The sequence below is a fragment of the Apis mellifera genome, linkage group LG14, assembly GCF_003254395.2.
Source record: "Apis mellifera strain DH4 linkage group LG14, Amel_HAv3.1, whole genome shotgun sequence".
Lineage (NCBI taxonomy): Eukaryota > Metazoa > Arthropoda > Insecta > Hymenoptera > Apidae > Apis > Apis mellifera.
The window spans coordinates 9028582-9046536 of NC_037651.1; the positions used below are offsets into that span (position 1 = coordinate 9028582).

The 17955-nt window shown below is 23.2% G+C and overlaps 6 protein-coding genes across 9 annotated transcripts; 3 read left to right on the top strand and 3 right to left on the bottom strand.

Moving 5' to 3' along the window:
* Positions 1 to 200: 200 nt before the first annotated feature.
* On the bottom strand, positions 201 to 2502 carry LOC726373 (SET and MYND domain-containing protein 4). Of its 3 annotated transcripts, XM_006564853.3 has the most exons (6): positions 1750 to 2502; positions 1426 to 1668; positions 1077 to 1357; positions 810 to 968; positions 554 to 697; positions 201 to 472 (listed from the first exon to the last, which is right to left on the bottom strand). In XM_006564853.3, exons 1-6 carry the CDS (start codon positions 2483 to 2485, stop codon positions 227 to 229), a joined length of 1809 nt encoding a protein of 602 aa, XP_006564916.1. In that variant the 5' UTR covers positions 2486 to 2502; the 3' UTR covers positions 201 to 226. The 3 variants fall into 3 exon arrangements, with proteins under 3 accessions (XP_006564916.1, XP_001122116.2, XP_006564917.1); XM_001122116.5 differs by having other exon boundaries at positions 1426 to 2485; XM_006564854.3 differs by lacking the exon at positions 554 to 697 and having other exon boundaries at positions 1426 to 2502.
* Positions 2503 to 3899: 1397 nt separating this feature from the next.
* Positions 3900 to 8500, top strand: LOC410541 (E3 ubiquitin-protein ligase Topors). Its single transcript, XM_394020.7, has 7 exons — positions 3900 to 4079; positions 4734 to 5163; positions 5260 to 5487; positions 5576 to 5847; positions 5921 to 6079; positions 6171 to 6384; positions 6491 to 8500. Exons 2-7 carry the CDS (start codon positions 4775 to 4777, stop codon positions 7530 to 7532), a joined length of 2304 nt encoding a protein of 767 aa, XP_394020.3. The 5' UTR covers positions 3900 to 4079; positions 4734 to 4774; the 3' UTR covers positions 7533 to 8500.
* On the bottom strand, positions 8493 to 10013 carry LOC552043 (probable dimethyladenosine transferase). The gene is made up of 5 exons (XM_006564852.2): positions 9789 to 10013; positions 9361 to 9727; positions 8871 to 9216; positions 8689 to 8795; positions 8493 to 8616 (listed from the first exon to the last, which is right to left on the bottom strand). Exons 1-5 carry the CDS (start codon positions 9844 to 9846, stop codon positions 8574 to 8576), a joined length of 921 nt encoding a protein of 306 aa, XP_006564915.1. The 5' UTR covers positions 9847 to 10013; the 3' UTR covers positions 8493 to 8573.
* Positions 10014 to 10787: 774 nt separating this feature from the next.
* Positions 10788 to 13771, top strand: LOC410542 (ras association domain-containing protein 8). 2 transcript variants are annotated; one of them, XM_394021.5, is made up of 10 exons: positions 10788 to 10943; positions 11043 to 11169; positions 11353 to 11463; positions 11537 to 11842; positions 11925 to 12284; positions 12500 to 12661; positions 12740 to 12856; positions 12920 to 13059; positions 13135 to 13442; positions 13516 to 13771. In XM_394021.5, the coding sequence occupies exons 2-10, from the start codon at positions 11098 to 11100 to the stop codon at positions 13614 to 13616; spliced, it is 1677 nt and encodes a 558-aa protein (XP_394021.2). In that variant the 5' UTR covers positions 10788 to 10943; positions 11043 to 11097; the 3' UTR covers positions 13617 to 13771. The 2 variants fall into 2 exon arrangements, with proteins under 2 accessions (XP_394021.2, XP_006564914.1); XM_006564851.3 differs by having other exon boundaries at positions 11925 to 12071.
* A 1074-nt stretch (positions 13772 to 14845) lies between these two features.
* LOC551990 (replication factor C subunit 3) lies at positions 14846 to 16623 on the top strand. Its single transcript, XM_624373.5, has 6 exons — positions 14846 to 14995; positions 15103 to 15194; positions 15342 to 15479; positions 15546 to 15711; positions 15800 to 16118; positions 16193 to 16623. Exons 2-6 carry the CDS (start codon positions 15108 to 15110, stop codon positions 16548 to 16550), a joined length of 1068 nt encoding a protein of 355 aa, XP_624376.1. The 5' UTR covers positions 14846 to 14995; positions 15103 to 15107; the 3' UTR covers positions 16551 to 16623.
* LOC409549 (succinate dehydrogenase cytochrome b560 subunit, mitochondrial) lies at positions 16536 to 17748 on the bottom strand. Its single transcript, XM_006564850.3, has 5 exons — positions 17648 to 17748; positions 17511 to 17567; positions 17223 to 17422; positions 17010 to 17152; positions 16536 to 16923 (listed from the first exon to the last, which is right to left on the bottom strand). The coding sequence occupies exons 1-5, from the start codon at positions 17665 to 17667 to the stop codon at positions 16819 to 16821; spliced, it is 525 nt and encodes a 174-aa protein (XP_006564913.1). The 5' UTR covers positions 17668 to 17748; the 3' UTR covers positions 16536 to 16818.
* Between the last annotated feature and the right edge of the window lie 207 nt (positions 17749 to 17955).

A 17955-nucleotide genomic window follows, 5' to 3' on the forward strand; every position in this document is an offset into this window, starting at 1 on the left:
ATAATATAATATAGTATATAAATATATAGTACAAATATTAATAAATTATTAAATAGATATGTATAGAAATATTCTATTTAGAGAAAAAAAAATAGCTTCAAATTCATATTTTTTATATATATATATATAATATGTTTTATATATATATATATATATACATATATATATATATATAAAACATATTATTAATTCTTTTTTTCTTTGTATAATTTTTATTGTATATTATTTAAAGATCAGGAATTTCGAATCGATTTCCATTCAAATCATAGACACGTTTCAAAGTTTCTACCACATTATTCATTTCCGCGCAAGGCATTGGCACTAAATCATATAATACTTCGATCATTTTTAACAAATCATCAACAATATGTTTATCCGATATATTTCCTTCTGTCGCAATATCGACATAATTATTGAATTTTCTTAATACATGATTAATTTTGCTTTCATCTTCTTTCTTCTTAATTAAACTCTATAAAAAAGAAATAGATTCCAAAAATAAATAATGGCAAAATAAAATTTTTTGAAATATTTTAATTATTAATTAATTTACTTTAAAGGATTTTAAGTTGTAATATAATGGCCAATCTTCTTGACATGCTAGACAATTACATTTAAAATAATATTGTTTCAAAAGTTCTTTTTGTCTCTCTTCTTTTGGAGTAATTGCATAATGTTGACCATAATTATCATATAACTTAAAAAAAAAATATATCTTTTGTTACATTATATTAAATTAGTTCAATCATCTATTATTTATATTATATTTATACACTAAAATTTTAATATCTATATATATACATATATACCTGTTCACCTTTTTTAATAGGATATATAACATAAATGATCATATAATTAGATCTTGAATGTCTTAAAATATTTGGATTACAGCTGTGATTAATTAGACTAAAAAATGGCATAGCTGCAATACCACGTTCAACTGCGTCTAATCCACATTCTTCGGAAAACTAAAAATAATTATTAAAAAATGATTAAGCATGAATTATTAAAAAAAAAAAAAATTAGATAGACTGTCAAATTACATAATTCATATTACATTTCTAACAATTACATACACTGTGAATGTTACTAGGAATCAATTGTTGATGTCTTAATATAAGACCACCAACAAATATAACGTTATCATTTTTTATTAATACGGATAAATCTTTCTTTAATGGATTTCCAAACATATTACTACAAGTTGCCAGAAAATATAAAATAAAGCTTGCATCTAAGGATCTTCTAAAGAGATCTTGTACTGAACGTTTTTCAGTGTTAGTTATAAGACCTAACAAACTTCTATATTTATCACTAAGAAACATTCCATTTTTAGAAAAACCTTTTGTACGAGGATCTGTAAATATTATATTAATGTTATTAACACTAATATTAATTTTGATGTGAAAATATATTATTATTTACCTTCACAACTATCAACTTCTTCTAATTCTTTTCTTAATTCTTGTATACTTGTAGCTTCTCTTACAGCTTGAATAGCAAGTCTCAAACTAAACAAATCTAATTTAACAAAATTCATTTTTAACATAGAAGGAAATATTGCACATTCAATATCATGATATTTTTTCCATTCCATAGCTTTACATTCTTCTGAACAATACATAGCATATGTACAATATTCACAAGGTATATTAGCCCAAGATACTTCTAAACAATTTGAGCAATGAGTATATATATTATCAGGAGTTAAAATTAATGAATAAGGTTTTTCTATTGCAATTACTTCACCAGGATTTATTTTACGGGTAGCCACAATATGCCTGCCATATTTGTCATTATATTTTATTGTTATTGCATCAGAAGCACAAGGAACTTCAATATTATGAGTTTTTATTTTAGGAAGCGGTGCTTGTTTCATAAATTTTTCTTTTTTAAACTTTTGAGATGGTAACATATTTTTTATAGATTTTAATTTTTCATTTAATTTTTTTCTGTTATCTAAAGACACTTTTTCCAACCAATATTGTGCTTCTTTTATAGTGTCTTCTACGTTAGGATTTTTAAGTGCATTTAAACATTCAACTTTTCTTACATAAAGCTTAGCACGTAGATTATTTGGATATGCTAATGCTAATGTTCTATCTATATCTTGAATGCATAATTTATATTTATGTAATTTTATTAAAACAGCTGATCTATTAGCATATGCCAAAGCAAGTTGTTCAGATGGATAAGGAGCATAAGCTATGCTTTTAGTATATAGCTTCAATGCTTCTACACAAGTATAATTTTTCAATGGAGTTGAAATAAATATTTTATTACCCTGTTCTCTTAATTTTTCAGATTCTTTTGCATCTTTTTTATTATCGCATACTTGAGGAATTATATTGTATTCTAACATAACATTAAGGGTAAACATTATACGGTCTTCATCTGTATGTAATGTTTTGTATTTAAGAAATAAATCTTGATGTTTATTTGCAGCAATTATTTTTGCATTTAATGCATCTAATACTTTTTCCATTTTATTTTTTTTTTTTAATATAATGTTTTACATAAAATTATAAATCTTTATATAATATACAAAATATATTTATAATAATATTAAATAAATAAACATCATTTTTATTTAATTATATCTGATGAAGTTATTCTTATTTTGAGTAACTGCTTATATGTAATCCTTGAACTTTTTTTTTTATAAAAAATTATAATATCTTCAAGTACTATTTAACAGATTATAACTTCATCTCAAAAATTAACCAGTTAATAAAAGAAATAAACTTATAGTTGTAAAAAATCGAATAAACATTTTTCTTTTTCCTATTGAGTTCAAATAAAATATCTAATAAGTAAATTAGATTTCAAACTTGATAATTTATTTAAATAAATAACATCATTATTAATTAAATAAAATCACTTAATAAAAATTTACTTGGATAATAAATTAAAATTCTAATTAACTAATTAACGATATAAATATTATATATGAAACAAATCAATTAACTTTATACAAATACTTACAAAAACTTATATTTATCATTATTTTACCAATAATTCATTAAATATCATTAAAAATAATATAATTATATTTTTTAAATAACAAATATTTTAATAAGATATTTATTCAATAGTTTATAATATAATCGTAAAGTTTTATAATTTTTTTTTAACTAACAAAATGGAGTTTATAGTATAGATGTATACATATATCATATATATATATATATATATATATATATGTAGGAATTTTATTTTATAATACGATATATAAAATAATATAAATATATACATAAGATATATATATATTTTTTTTATACATTTTGTTTTTATTATTTTATTATTAAAAATTAATTCAATATACAAGGATATAATAAATATAGTAAGAAATGTTTTCTATAAAAGAATTCTAAATATAATCTTTGACAAGATTACCAAAATTACAGATTTAAAATATAAATTATATTATAAATTATGAACAAAAAAAATAAGAATAAAACAATTTATAAGAAATGTATATATTACAACCGAAAATATTCGAAAATAAAAATATGATAAAAAAAATCAGTAAAAATAATATTTATTTATAATTTTACATAATTATGATTAAACCTTAAACCTTAAATAAAATATAAAATATTTTATTTTTCTTATACAATAAATTAACACTAAACTATTTTAAAATATTGTAATATTGGCAATACTGTTAAGATAGATGATATAATAGAAGCAAATTAACTATCTTCAAATATATTTTTTAATTATTTTCATATTATTAAATAAAATAATGAATAATATCAACAATTAAAATTATTAAAAACAAATATTAAAAATAAAATTCGAATAAATAAATTGATTTTAACTATAATATATATTTATATATTCTCTCCATTACACTAGGAATTTTGTTTAAGAAGGTATGATGATATAATTCTCACTGATGATATTAATTCTTACCTTCGGTTAATATCTGTCTCATTCATAGCATTATGCTATACCAGTTTCCGTTTTGCGATCATGGGTTGCTGTAAGAGTACTGTTTCTGAAAGAAGATAGTTTCATCAAGATAGTAATTATTTTTCATATTAACGCTGATATTCTTTTTTTGTTCTTCACAGGTAAGAAATGGCATCAAAATAACTATATGATTTATAAAAAAAATAGTGACATCGATAATCAATAACAAGTTGAATAAAATGGAAACATACCGATTATAAAACAGCTTTATGACGCCTTTTTCTTTTTCATGTAGTATTTTTTTTTCTTTAAATAAAATCAAGTTTTTAAAAGTTAATCATATTGATTTTCAATGAATTATAAAATAGAAAGGCTTTTATTTTATTGTTTTTTGAACATATGAATGAACATTGACGAAAACCTGCGTAATAGAATTTATATTCAATTTAGTTGTTTTATTAGCTACTAATTTGTATTCTATAATAAAATTATTTATATAACATCTTAAAAAATTATATTAAGGAAGTATTTATGAATAATATTAAGTAATAATGATAAATTTTAATATTTTTCATAAATATTGTTATGTAAAACTTCATAAGCTAATAAATATAATTACTAATATTGTGTAATAATTTAATTTGAATAATAACAATTGAATAATTTTAATTTATACATTAAACTCATATATATATTAAATATTACAAATAGAATTAATATTTTAAACAAATTTATTAATGTTGAATATAATTTATGTATATATATAAAACATATAAAATATAAATATATTATATATATATTATTATATATTTCAGGATAGTTCCTTTTGATAAATGGATAAACATATTAGTGTATAATGGAAGGTCCATTGGAAATAAAGGATTCTGCTGCAGGTGCAGAAGAACCTATTAAATCAGAAGCACCTGTACAAAATCCAGATAATAGTGATCGTAGTGATGGTGCAGTTTCACCTCCGCCAAATTGTAGCATTTGTTTAGGCAAATTAGTGAATACATCATTTACTGATAGTTGTCTTCATCAATTTTGCTTTACTTGTTTACTTCAATGGTCTAAAATAAAGACAGAATGTCCATTGTGTAAACAGACATTTAAGTCAATTATACACAATGTTAGATCAGAAGAAGATTATGATCAATATCATGTACCCAGAGAATTGGCTACTTTGGATCTTAATTTTGAATTGGGTCATACTATGGATACTGGTACTCATCGTTTTCATTATAGGTATTATATAACTTAAATTAATTTAATACATTATATATATATATATACATATACATATCTAATAATTTTATGTATAAATAATTTTAATCATTATAGGACAACTATGACAGGTCATCATAGACGTGAAGTAGTACTTAATCCAGACCAGGTTGCAAGAAGAGAACAATTACCAAGTATAGTACCACAAGTCTCAATGTTAGAGCGTTTACGCAGACGTGTAAATCCAGCCGATTATCGTCGTAATATTTATAGGCTTGGAATTTGGGCTACTGCATTACCAGATGTGTTTGGTCGCTTTCGTGAATGTAGTGCCGATTATTATCGGTAAAATATTATTTATATAATTCCTATGTAAAAAAGGAATCATTGTTTATATATTTCTTATGTAAAAAATATTCTTTTCTTTATATAGGAGAGAACCAAGAGAATTAAATCGACTCATACCATGGTTAAATAGAGAATTGCAAGTATTACTTAATAACAATGCTTCTCATGTTGCATATGTATTGAGAGTCATATTGGATGCTCTTAGTCAGTATGATATCAGAAGTCCAGAATTTCGAGATTTAGTACGGCCTCATTTTAGCACATTTACAGATCATTTTGTTCATGAATTACTTAATTATGCACGAACTAATTTTGATTTAGTTGGTTATGATCAATCTGTGACTTATTTGCCACAAGGTATTTAATTTTATAATTCTTATATTAAAAATTTAATACTTTAATATTTATTAATTGATAATATTTATTATAGGTTTGTCAAATGAATATGTATCAAGTGTTTTGTCACCTGCACCTAGTAGTGCTAGCACTAGTTCTGATGATTCAGATGTTCGAGTTTTAGATGAAGCAATCGATCTTAGAATGAATACAGAAATGCCTAATGTAGGACCACATACAATCAATATGCCTGGTAAATCTTTCACTTAATTTTTCTTATTAATAATATTATGTTATATATTATTTCATGTAGAATTAGAATAATAAAATATTGTTTTATTTAGGTCCAAGTACTGTAGGGCAGACTTTTCAATTAGAAATTCCATACAATGTACCAAACGTATTAACTATTTCTTCTGATTCTTCTTCATCGGATAATGACTGTGAGGTAATTGGTTATGTGAAACCACGTCATGAAAGAACACCAGAAATCATAGAATTACTTTCATCTGATCCTGAAGATATAAATATTTCTTTTATACCAAATGATAATGCGGAGTAAGTAAAAATTTTATTTTGAAATTCTGGATTTAAGTCAAATATAATTTATATTAATTTACATATATATAACATTATTTATATATATTAATTATGTCATTATTAGAGTTACAGCACCTACTTCGTATGAAGATATTGCTCAACCTAGTACATCTCATAATATTAATAAAAGAGAATTAACATCTTCATCTAATGAAAGTAATTCTGATTCAGATAGTGATTACACTTTTCGAAGAAGTAGAAAATATCAAAATCGTACTAGAAAACATACGAAAAGAAGTATAACCAGTAAAAGGCGCAATCGATCAATAGAATCGAGAGTTCGTAATCGAACAAGTAGAAATTTATCCAGTTCCGGAGAAAGTGAATCTAGAAAAAAAGGAACCAAAAGAAACACTCAACGAACAACAAAAAGAAGATTAAGTACTAGTAGTGATAGTAGTTCTCATGAAACACAAACAAAACCAGATGAAAAAAGATATGTTTATTACACACCACAGCATTCCGCAAAAGTTACTGTGCGTGTTCGTAAGGACTTAATCAAAAAAGAAACCCGATACTCGGATGATGAATCATTCAGTAGCAATAGTAGTACTGAATCAGATGATGTTAAAAATGTAAAATCTCATACATTACGAAAATCGAAAAGAAAATATACTACTAGTTCAAGTGATTTTGATACCGGCAGAAATGAGAGAATAATTAAAACGAGGGGTAAAACAAGGCAAATACCAGATAGAAAAGAATCTCATCGAAAAGAATTAAGATACAAAAATGATCGACAATCTTTATCTAGAAGTAGCAGTGCATCTTCTTATGCATCTCAAAAAGTAATGAGAGATAATTCTAGACGACGAGACTCTCAACGAGGTTTGAGTGATGACGATAACAATTGGATAACTAGAGATGTTTCAAGAAAAGGTCGTGAATTAAAATCTAAAACGAGAGAAGTAACATTAAGTAGTTCAGATTTCGACGAAGATTATAGATCGCATAGTCAATGCAGTAATTATTCAGCTAAGTCGTATACATATAAAAAGAAATCAAAGCATAAGGATAAGCATAAAAGTAAAAAAAGGAAACGATCTAGCAGTAGATCACGTAATTCATCGAATCGATCACGATTAACTCGACGGCATCCTGCTTAAAATTGAAATATGCAACATTGAAACATTCCGATTTAAAAAATTATTTGATTTAAAATAATAAATATGTGCAACTCCTAGAAAATTTGCAAGGGGTTACATAAGATCTCAGGGTAACACCAAATCAAAATCAATGAAAATAATAATGCATTTGTTCATTAATTAGCTTGAATTTAGAAAGATATTACAATTCTAATTGAAATTATTTGATGAAATTTATCATGTGATTAAAAATTTATTGTTATTATTATAATTTTTTTTAAACAATCATGTGTGCATAAAATACAACGATAAAGCATGGTGAAGTCATGTTAATTTTAATGATTTATTATCAATATTTCTTTATAATTATAAGAAAATGAATATAATATTTAGAAACATATTGCATTATATATATAAAATATTAATAATTGTTTCATTTCTTTATTTTTTAAATAAAAATGGCTTCCACATGTGTTGTAAAATATATGGAAATTATGTATAAAATATTAAAGTGTCATAGATTTTATTTATAATTTTATCTACTGTATAAATTAATCACGTAAAAAAGATAACCAAATTCAAACATAATGCTTATTTTAAATTCTGGATAATATGAGAAAGAAAGCAAAAATTCTATAAATACATGTATACATGAATGCATGTATATATGCATGTATCATTATTACCTTCATTAAGGTATAACAAAATTCATTATATTTCCCTACGATTTTGATTCCCAAAGAATATTTGTAAATATATTTGTATGTTATAAATTAATAATTTAATTAAAATTTTACACAGATATCATTTTTTGTAAAAATGTAGACTTAGAATAATTGCTATGTGTAAAATTATATATGTTATGTATAAATCATATAATAATTAGTTTATAAGGAATTATTTTAGTTTTCATTTTTTTTCTTAAATTATTGTACATTTTGACATATAATATTATAAAATATGAATATAATACATTTAAAATTAATCAAAAAAAATTTTTTTTCTATCGTATATTTTTCTTAATTTATAATATAAATTTTTTACATTATTTACACTTTTGAATCATATGAAATGTACTCCTTTTGCATTAAATGCATGTAAAAGGCTGGAAGTTTTAATATAAGATTAATCTTAGAGTAAATTACAATTATCAAAAGAATTCATAAAATTTATGTACCTGATAAAATCATCTATATCCATAGTTCTTGCACGTTTATTTTCAGCATCTGCTTTTTGTAAAATATCACTTATCATGTCTTTGATGTTAAATCCTTCTGTAATTATCTAAATATCACAAAAAATTTTTGTTAATATTAAGATAGGTTTTTTTTTCAGATATTTGTTACATCCATACTTAACCTTATTATTTAAACTACAATGAAGTTTGTAATTTTTTTCTAACATTGTTAAAACTGTAGTTTGTTTGAATGCAGCAGAAAGTGTTTTATTTTTTCTGACAAATGCAATTCGTGTTAAACCATCCCATTCTTGATAATTAATTGGAGGTGGTGGATTACGTGGTTCTATTCTAACTACATTTGATTCTACTTTTGGTGGTGGTCTAAAATTATTTTTTCCTACTTTCATAAGCAAATCCACACGTGCTAACAATTGAGTATTTATACTTAAACGACAATATAATTTATCACCTGGTTTTGCTACTAAACGTTCAGCAAATTCCCTTTGAAACATAAGTATAGCACATCTGTAGAAAATAATACTAATCAAATCTGTTTCTTCTTATTTTTTCTATATAATTATTTTATATCTTTTGAATATTTTAATTATATTTGTATGAATAAACTATAACATATAATGTATAAACAATTTTTAAATAAAATAAACTTACCTAAACATTGGCCTATGTAAAAGTAATTTAAATACTAAAGGTGATGATATTTGGTATGGTATATTAGCAACACATAAATCAAAAAATGGTAAGTCTGTTTTTAGGACATCGCCTATCATAATTTGCAATTTTGATTGATAGGCTGTGCCTTGTACACGTTTCTGTAATTCAGCTACCATTCGAGTATCCAATTCACATGCGATTACTTTTTTAGCTTTATCTAATAATTTTATTGTCATATTACCAGTACCTGGACCTATTTCTAATACTACATCTGTTGGTCTAACTGCTGCTTTTTCAACCATACTTTGAATAACAAGTGGATTCTTTAAAATGTGTTGTCCAATATCCGTATTAAATAAAATTCCTATAAATTTTTGGCAAATTAATTTGTTGTGCTATAAAAAAATATAATAAATATTTCATACCTTGTTTTACAACTTCTTTATGAACACGAGTTTTTTTCTGTGAACGTACTTTCGGCATTTTATTTATATAATATTCAAAAGAATTATTTTGTTTTAATAGATGTAATCAAAAACGAGGTACAAGATAAAATATTTATATTTACTTTAAAAGAATAAATAATAAAATAAAGATAGAGATAGAGTAAAAAATTAGCGCCATCTCTAAAGTGCCACAAATGAAACAAAATATAAGTAGGGAGAAAGATAAAGATAGAATAAGAATTAAACATAAGCGCCATACTTTGAGTGCGAAACAAATTCAAAGATAGGATAAAATAAAATAATTAAAATTTAGTGTTATCTTTTGAGTAAGAGATTGAGAAAGATTTTTAAAAATACTTTTAAGAAATGGCTGATGATTAATTTTTATCATATCTTTTTTTTTTGTATTATTTGTTCTCTTTATTCTTTAAATTTTATGAATTTAAAAGACGATATTATTGATTAATTTTACATCTTTTTATCTAATCTATTAATTAGAAATTTGAACAAATTCTATTTAATTTTCCAGTTTTATTCAATTATAGTAGAACAGAATATTTGTTTTATTTATTTAATAATTGAAATTTAATTCCAATTTTAATCATTACTAATGTTATTGATTTCAATTGGTAATATTGAAAATGACATTAAGATGATAAAAGGATTCCAGTGCTCTCAAAGTATGGGACAAAAAATACATTAAATATATTAGATCTATTCTGTATCTTTCTGTCTGTGTTATAATTAATGTATTCAGCTTTTTCTTTTGTAACAAAGTAAAATTAGAATTTTGTATATTTTAAATTATTGAATGATTCATATTATATACAATATTTTCTTATTATTTAATATTAAATATTATAAACTGTAAAAAATTAAAATATATAATAAATATGTATTTATTTATTAAAGCATATTTAATTATTAGTTACAAAAACTTAACTTTTTAATAAGTGGCAAAACTGTTACAGGAAAAATTACAGGAAAGTTTATCTATATTCTATATTAACATGGATGTAAATCTGTCATTTTGATAATTATATGATTAAGGTTATAGACAACGAATTGTCTAATTATTGTAATATTATTTAAACTTTATCAAGCATGATTGTTTGATGAAATTTAAATATAAACGTATGTCGATAAATACATAATTATTGATTTTCTTATTACAAAGAACATTCATTTAATATTATAATTTAAATTAGTTTGAGTAATTTTATAATTTTTTAGAGATAAAATTTTGCAATGCAAAAGTTTAATCTTGAAATTCTAAATTGGTGACGTTATGGAGTTGAAAGTATGGGTAGAAGGAATACAACGTATTGTATGTGGTGTTACAGAAACTACTACATGTCAGGTTGATAATATCTATTTAAATATTTAAATTTAATATTAATATATGTATAATTAATATTATATTATATAATTAAAATAATATTATAATAATATTCTCATAATTTTAAGTATTTTATAATTTATAATTTATAAATTTAGTGATTTAATATACAATATAATTTATATAATAAAATTTAATTTTTAGGATGTAGTATATGCTCTAGCCCATGCAACAGGACAAACAGGTAGATTCACTTTAGTAGAAAGATGGAGAACAAATGAACGTCTCTTAGCTCCATATGAAAATCCTTTAAAGGTGATTAATATGAAATAAATAATTAAAAATTCATTATTAAGAATATAGAATAATTTATTGTTTTTTTATTAAGATTTTAGTGAAATGGGGAGAATATTCTTCAGAAGTTCAGTTAATATTAAGACGTTCTACTCCGGAAAATAATAAGGCTTCTAGCTCATTAGGAACTCGTTTAAACCATGGTACACGTTCAAATGGTATAATGAGTCCTACTACAGAACATATTACAAGTAATAATGGACAAGATGATACTAAGAATACTGTAATTGCAAATTCTGAATTTGATGACTTACAAGGATGTCTTGACAGAAATCGTGACATCAGAAAATCATTAACATTTGGAGGATTGCATGGACATGTTATGGAAAATAATACAGAAGTAAATAATGTTTAAATTATGATATATATTTTCAACATTATTTATACAATATCTTGTCATATTTTACATATATATATTTCAGATTCAAATGGAAAATGTTGCCATAGTTCAACCTACATTGCATTTAAAAAATAAGGAATTAAATATAAAAAAAAATATACAAAAACCAGCTCAGTCGCCTACTCATGCTACTAGCAGTGAAAGTAACACACATTTATCACAAAAGAAAGTGCGTGAAGTTCCCCCATATAGAGATCCTCCAGGTCCAGCTTCACCACCTTTAAGAACTTTACCTCCATACAGAGATCCTCCACCACCTAATTTAAATAGTCCTGGAAGATCACATTTTCAATCTAGTACAAATATTGGAAGTCCTCATATTCATAAAGAAGATCAACCATCTTCCAGTAATTCTGTCAAACTAAAGAGAAATCTTATTCAGGTTCTACAGATAAATATATTTTTTAAATATAAAATACGTACACACGCGCACGCGCGCACTCACACACAAAATATTTCTTATATTTTTCATATATTATTTCTTATATTATTTTGATAAAGAGAAAGTAAATAAGAGAGAAAATTAAAGGAATAAATTAATATAAAGATAATATTACGATATAATTATTGTTATCAATGTTATTAATGTATGTTTAGGAATTTCAAGAAACAAAAGGACAAACTCAATCTGTAAATCAATTATCTGGTCAAACTCAAAATATGGTTACTGTTGCTTACACTCAACGCTATGTTGAACTTATAAGACTAGTCAATAAACAACGTGATACTATTAATGCCCAACAAGCAGATCTTACTAAAGTATGAAGTTATAAATTCATGTATACTTATAAATTTATAAAAAAAAATTTAAAATATATTCCAATATTTATCTTTTAGTTTGATGCTGAAATATTATATTGGGAAACTAAAAATAGAGAACAGATGCATCAGATAGATTTCATTTCTCAAGAAGTAAATCGTATGGAAACTACAGGACGTCTTATTGAAGAACAGGTATATATTTTATACATTTATTATTAATTAATAAAATTGTAATTACATTTATTGTTTTTATAGTTAAAAGAATTAGCACATGTTGAGGAAGAAAGTGAAATAGTTAGACAACAAGAAAAAACATTAAAATCAGAAATTACATTACTAAGATCAAAATTGGCGAATTGTGAAACAGAATTACTTCAATGTAAAAATAAAATTAGGTAAAAATTTATTAAGTTTAAATATTTTAATGCAATACAATATTAAAATTATTTTTTTTTTTTTTTGCATTATAGATTAGTTATGGAAGAACTTGCTATAGAACAACACAATATAAGTCGTGAAACAGATGAAAGACAAATAATGGAGCGTAAAATCATTACCGAAGTTGAACATCTTCAAAATGAAGTAGAACAAGCTAAACGTTCTGCTGAGTTAGCTTCACAATGTGCAGAAACATTAAAGCTTGAAGTAGTAAGTTTAGAATCTGCAATTGTTGAGAAAAAATTACAAGTAGAACGATTAGTAGCAGATATGAAAGAAGCTAATTTACAAAGTCTTGCTGTTGCTTGTCAAGATGAACAAGTAAAATCATTATTTGAAGGTATTCAAAATTTAAATTAAAATATAATTAAAAATTTTAATTATATATTAAATGTTATATATTTATTTCATAGGTGCCCACAAACCCGGTAGTACACGTAAAATGATAGGTTCACCAAGACAATTGGAGACTGCAGTACCTACAAGCAAGAATCCACATGGTGTTTGGGTATAAACATGTTATTCGATATACTTTGCGATATCGATTATAATACTTTTTATTTTTAATACAGTAAGCAATTAAACATTTCATGTAGAATTATATGTGCAATTTGCACATCAAGTAGAAATTTACAACGTAAGTCAATAAGATCTTTTACTTTTGTATTACATGTATACATTAATTCTTTTATTCACTGGCCATATAATTTTCGACAAATTTAATTATAAGTTTAATTAATAATTTAAATGTTATTTGTATATATTTAGCATGAAAAAGAATTGGACAATATATTTATCCAAAGTATTACAATTATAAATCATGCAACTCATATGTTACTTGCATGTTTTTAAGAATGTATTAGTAATTTAAGAAAATGTATTTAGAAATTGTTACAAATTTCATGAAATTATCACTTCAGATAAGATTATATATTTTCTATATTATCAAAATAATTCTATGAATTAAGTGCATTTACATGATGTACTATATACTTAAAATATTAACATAATATATATGTATTGTGTATCTTGTACATATCGTTGAAAATATGTGATAATGAAGTCTGAAAAATTCTATTCTATCTTCTGTTAGTTTACATTAACTTTATTTTTAAATATTTAAAAATCTATTTTTTTTTTTAAATTTCAATCCAAAATCAAATTCATTGCATTTCATTTAACAAATTTAACTTTATATAAAATTTGTTTAAACTTGCATTTATTTTATATTTAAGTTTGCTTTGATTTATATCATAGTAATTTTTGTTATTTTATGTTTATTGTTAATGCATATTCATTAAAATAACATTTTCACACTGCCATTATTAGTAATTATCTTTTAAATATAATGAATAAGTATATAGCATATTATATTTCATATATAATTTCATTTTTATAAAAACTAATCTTGTAATTTTATTGTCGATAATATTGATTTGTTTTTTTTATAATGTTTACCAAAGTGTGTTAATTTTTTATTAAGAATAAACATATATTGTATAATAAAATATAAAAGTAAAAATTAAAATTAAAATAAATTAAAATTAAAATATGAAATATATTTATTTATTTAATTGATTATATGTATATTTTACAAATATAAATATAAATATATATTTGTAAAATTTTAGAAAATATAATATAAATATATTAAAAAATATTTTTATATCATGAATAATATATGGTCTTTCTAAATAAGATCGAAACCAAATTTTATAAAATGATTATGAAATCTATTAAATACCTTATCTATGATTGATGTGATTATAATTTCGCGCGTTTTTGAATTCGGTATCTTAGAAAACGATAAATACTAGTACTTTTAATTTATATATAACTATAAATATATAGATAAATAAAAGAAAACATTATTAAATAAGTTCAATATTCGAAGTATGATTATAATTTATTATAATATGATATTTAAATAATTTAAATAATTTATTAAATCATAAATTTAATAGAGATTTAAATAATATTCATTTTATGCATTTTTCAAGCAAATATGAGTCTTTGGGTGGATAAATATCGTCCAACAACACTCGGAAAGTTGGATTATCATAAAGAACAAGCAAATTATTTAAAAAACATGGTAATCTTGATTTAAAATACATATAATTTATAGGTTAAATTAAAAATGATAGGTTATGCCAAAATTATATGATTATTTATTTCATTTCTTATTAAATATAAATGAAATTTATTTTTATTCACAAATAAACTTATTTTATAATTTTAGATACAAAAAGGAGATTTTCCACATTTATTAGTTTATGGACCATCAGGGGCAGGAAAAAAGACTCGTATAATGTGTATTATAAAAGAATTATATGGAAGTGGAACTGAAAGATTAAGAATGGAAACAATGACATTTGAAGTATAAAATATATTTTTATATATTTAATTTAATTTCAATAAAAAATAAATTTATTATTGGTTTCAGACACCTTCTAAGAAAAAATTAGAAATTTCAACAATAAGCAGCAACTATCATATTGAAGTAAATCCAAGTGATGTTGGCATATATGATAGAGTTGTAGTGATGGATTTAGTAAAAACAACAGCTCAAACACATCAGATAGATCCAAATGGCCAAAAAGAATTTAAAGGTAAATTTTTTAATTTTAATAATTATTGATTATCTAGTTTCATATATTTCTTAATAACTTATTATGATATTATGGTATAATTTATTAGTGGTATTACTCACAAATGTGGATCAATTGACAAAAGATGCACAACATGCTCTTCGAAGAACTATGGAGAAATATGTTGCTACATGTAGATTAATACTTTGTGCAAATTCAACATCTCGTGTATTGCCAGCCATTAGATCACGATGTTTAGGAATTAGAGTTCCAGCACCATCAATAAAAAATATAAAAGATATTTTGCATACAATTTGTAAACGCGAAGGTTTAACATTACCAGATGAACTGGCTACAAGATTGGCAGAAACTAGTGGTAGAAATCTTAGAAGAGCTATATTAATGCTTGAAGCTTGTAAAGTTGAACAGTAAGAACATTAAAAGATTTGATATTCTTACAAATCTAATTACAATAATTTAAATATTAATTTTTTATTTTTAGATATCCATTTACTGCAGATCAAAATATTACAGAACCAGACTGGCAAGTGTATATTCGTAATACAGCAAATATGATGGTCAGTGAACAAAGTCCAAAGAAACTTCTTGCAATAAGGGATAGACTTTATGAATTATTAACTCATGCAATTCCATGTGATTTAATATTTAAAGGCCTTTTACAAGAATGTATAAAAAATTGTGATCTTCAGCTAAAAATTGAAATTGCAACAGTTGCAGCAGAATATGAACATAGAATGCATAAAGGGTCAAAACCAATTTTTCATTTAGAAGCATTTGTTGCGCGATTTATGGCAATTTATAAAAAATTTATTGATTCATCTCTTGAAGGTTTTGTATGATATATTTATTAACATATTCGCATATATTAAAATATAATTATTCAAATATAAATATAATTGTTAAATAAATTGACATTTTTAAATTTGTTTACATTACTATTAAAAATTAATTATTAATAATATCTATTAATTACTAATAGCATCTAGTTCTGTTTTTGTTATAAATTTAATATAATTTGCGCAAAGTACAAGATAGATTATTATTGATCTAATAATACAATTAATTTTTGATAGAAGTTATATCACAACATAATATAATTATCTAAATTTATAAAGCAGCAAGAGCAATAGCAGAAATTGCTGATAGTGCAATCACTGCATAACCAGTACTATACACTTCCTTAATTGTGAGGAACATTCCTAAATCCCAAGCCTGCAAATTTTAACAATAAAAAGAAACTTTAGTCAAAAATATGTATTTTCTCTAATAAATATAGTAATAATTTTTATAAAAATTACCAAGTGACGCAATCCATTAAATGTATGATATGTAGCAGGTAAAGCAAGTAAAGTTTTTCCTACAAAAAGAACAGGAGCAGATAAACCTAATTCTGAGATTATTTCTATGAGACAAGGAATACCTCCTGGGATGAGTAATGTTCCTATAATGTCAATAAAAATTATTAAATTTATTTTTTCTTTATTTTATATAAAAATAAATAATAAACTTACCTATACCAAATAACATAGCATAACTTGATAATATCATGCCTGTTGTACGATGTGTAATTGAAAGAAATGCTGTTAATTGAATTTGGTAAATAGTCAAATGTGGTGACAAAGGTCTCTTGAGGCGCAAATTCTTCTCATCATGAGTTTCACAAATTGTAGTTTCTTTAAATAAAGGTTTCGAGACAGCGATATTTCGCGAGCTAAGAAATTATTTTAATTTAATTTATAATAAATCGACATAAATAACATTCAAATAAAATGAAGGTTACGCATTATATAATAAATTACCTGCAAGTGTAAAAATTCCGAAAAGTACAAGGATCAATGCATCTTCGAGAAAGCAATCTAAATAAAATCAATTTTTAATATTAATATTATTAGTTAAAATAAAATATGATAAAAAACATTAAATAATACTTTATTACCTCATATAACACAGCGCCATGTTTTTGTGACTATATTGTAATTTTAAATAAACATGTCATAGATATCTTAAAATATCTTTTTATAATATTTTTTTTTTATTACTTTATTTTGATGAAATTATAGAATAATTTAATCAAATAAAAATTAAGAAAATTATTTCGAATTAAAAATATATAACTTGTATATATGATTTTTATATTTCTATTACTTTTATTTTCTATTGTTAAATGTTCTAATAAGAAAAGAGATTTAAAAAATAAGAAGCGTATTTACTTTTTTTAAATTTTTATTATAATACATAAAACCA

What these genes read in the sequence shown, in the direction of transcription:
- LOC410542 (XM_394021.5), top strand. Translation starts at nt 11,098, where the DNA reads ATGGAGTTGAAAGTATGGGTAGAAGGAATACAACGTATTGTATGTGGT. An exon ending in TAAAGAGAAATCTTATTCAG is followed by an intron (nt 12,285 to 12,499) that starts GTTCTACAGATA and finishes ATGTATGTTTAG; the next exon opens with GAATTTCAAGAAACAAAAGG. An exon ending in CAATGTAAAAATAAAATTAG is followed by an intron (nt 13,060 to 13,134) that starts GTAAAAATTTAT and finishes TTTGCATTATAG; the next exon opens with ATTAGTTATGGAAGAACTTG.
- LOC409549 (XM_006564850.3), bottom strand. Translation starts at nt 17,667, where the DNA reads ATGGCGCTGTGTTATATGAG. An exon ending in CGGAATTTTTACACTTGCAG is followed by an intron (nt 17,423 to 17,510) that starts GTAATTTATTAT and finishes ATAATTTCTTAG; the next exon opens with CTCGCGAAATATCGCTGTCT. An exon ending in TTAATGGATTGCGTCACTTG is followed by an intron (nt 16,924 to 17,009) that starts GTAATTTTTATA and finishes TAAAATTTGCAG; the next exon opens with GCTTGGGATTTAGGAATGTT.
- LOC726373 (XM_001122116.5), bottom strand. Translation starts at nt 2,485, where the DNA reads ATGGAAAAAGTATTAGATGCATTAAATGCAAAAATAATTGCTGCAAAT. An exon ending in TTCCTAGTAACATTCACAGT is followed by an intron (nt 969 to 1,076) that starts GTATGTAATTGT and finishes AATTATTTTTAG; the next exon opens with TTTTCCGAAGAATGTGGATT. An exon ending in ACAACTTAAAATCCTTTAAA is followed by an intron (nt 473 to 553) that starts GTAAATTAATTA and finishes TCTTTTTTATAG; the next exon opens with AGTTTAATTAAGAAGAAAGA.
- LOC551990 (XM_624373.5), top strand. Translation starts at nt 15,108, where the DNA reads ATGAGTCTTTGGGTGGATAAATATCGTCCAACAACACTCGGAAAGTTG. An exon ending in CAAATTATTTAAAAAACATG is followed by an intron (nt 15,195 to 15,341) that starts GTAATCTTGATT and finishes TTATAATTTTAG; the next exon opens with ATACAAAAAGGAGATTTTCC. An exon ending in TGGAAACAATGACATTTGAA is followed by an intron (nt 15,480 to 15,545) that starts GTATAAAATATA and finishes TATTGGTTTCAG; the next exon opens with ACACCTTCTAAGAAAAAATT.
- LOC552043 (XM_006564852.2), bottom strand. Translation starts at nt 9,846, where the DNA reads ATGCCGAAAGTACGTTCACAGAAAAAAACTCGTGTTCATAAAGAAGTT. An exon ending in TAAAGAAGTTGTAAAACAAG is followed by an intron (nt 9,728 to 9,788) that starts GTATGAAATATT and finishes AAAAATTTATAG; the next exon opens with GAATTTTATTTAATACGGAT. An exon ending in ATTGTAGTTTAAATAATAAG is followed by an intron (nt 8,796 to 8,870) that starts GTTAAGTATGGA and finishes TGTGATATTTAG; the next exon opens with ATAATTACAGAAGGATTTAA.
- LOC410541 (XM_394020.7), top strand. Translation starts at nt 4,775, where the DNA reads ATGGAAGGTCCATTGGAAATAAAGGATTCTGCTGCAGGTGCAGAAGAA. An exon ending in TGTGACTTATTTGCCACAAG is followed by an intron (nt 5,848 to 5,920) that starts GTATTTAATTTT and finishes TATTTATTATAG; the next exon opens with GTTTGTCAAATGAATATGTA. An exon ending in ACATACAATCAATATGCCTG is followed by an intron (nt 6,080 to 6,170) that starts GTAAATCTTTCA and finishes TGTTTTATTTAG; the next exon opens with GTCCAAGTACTGTAGGGCAG.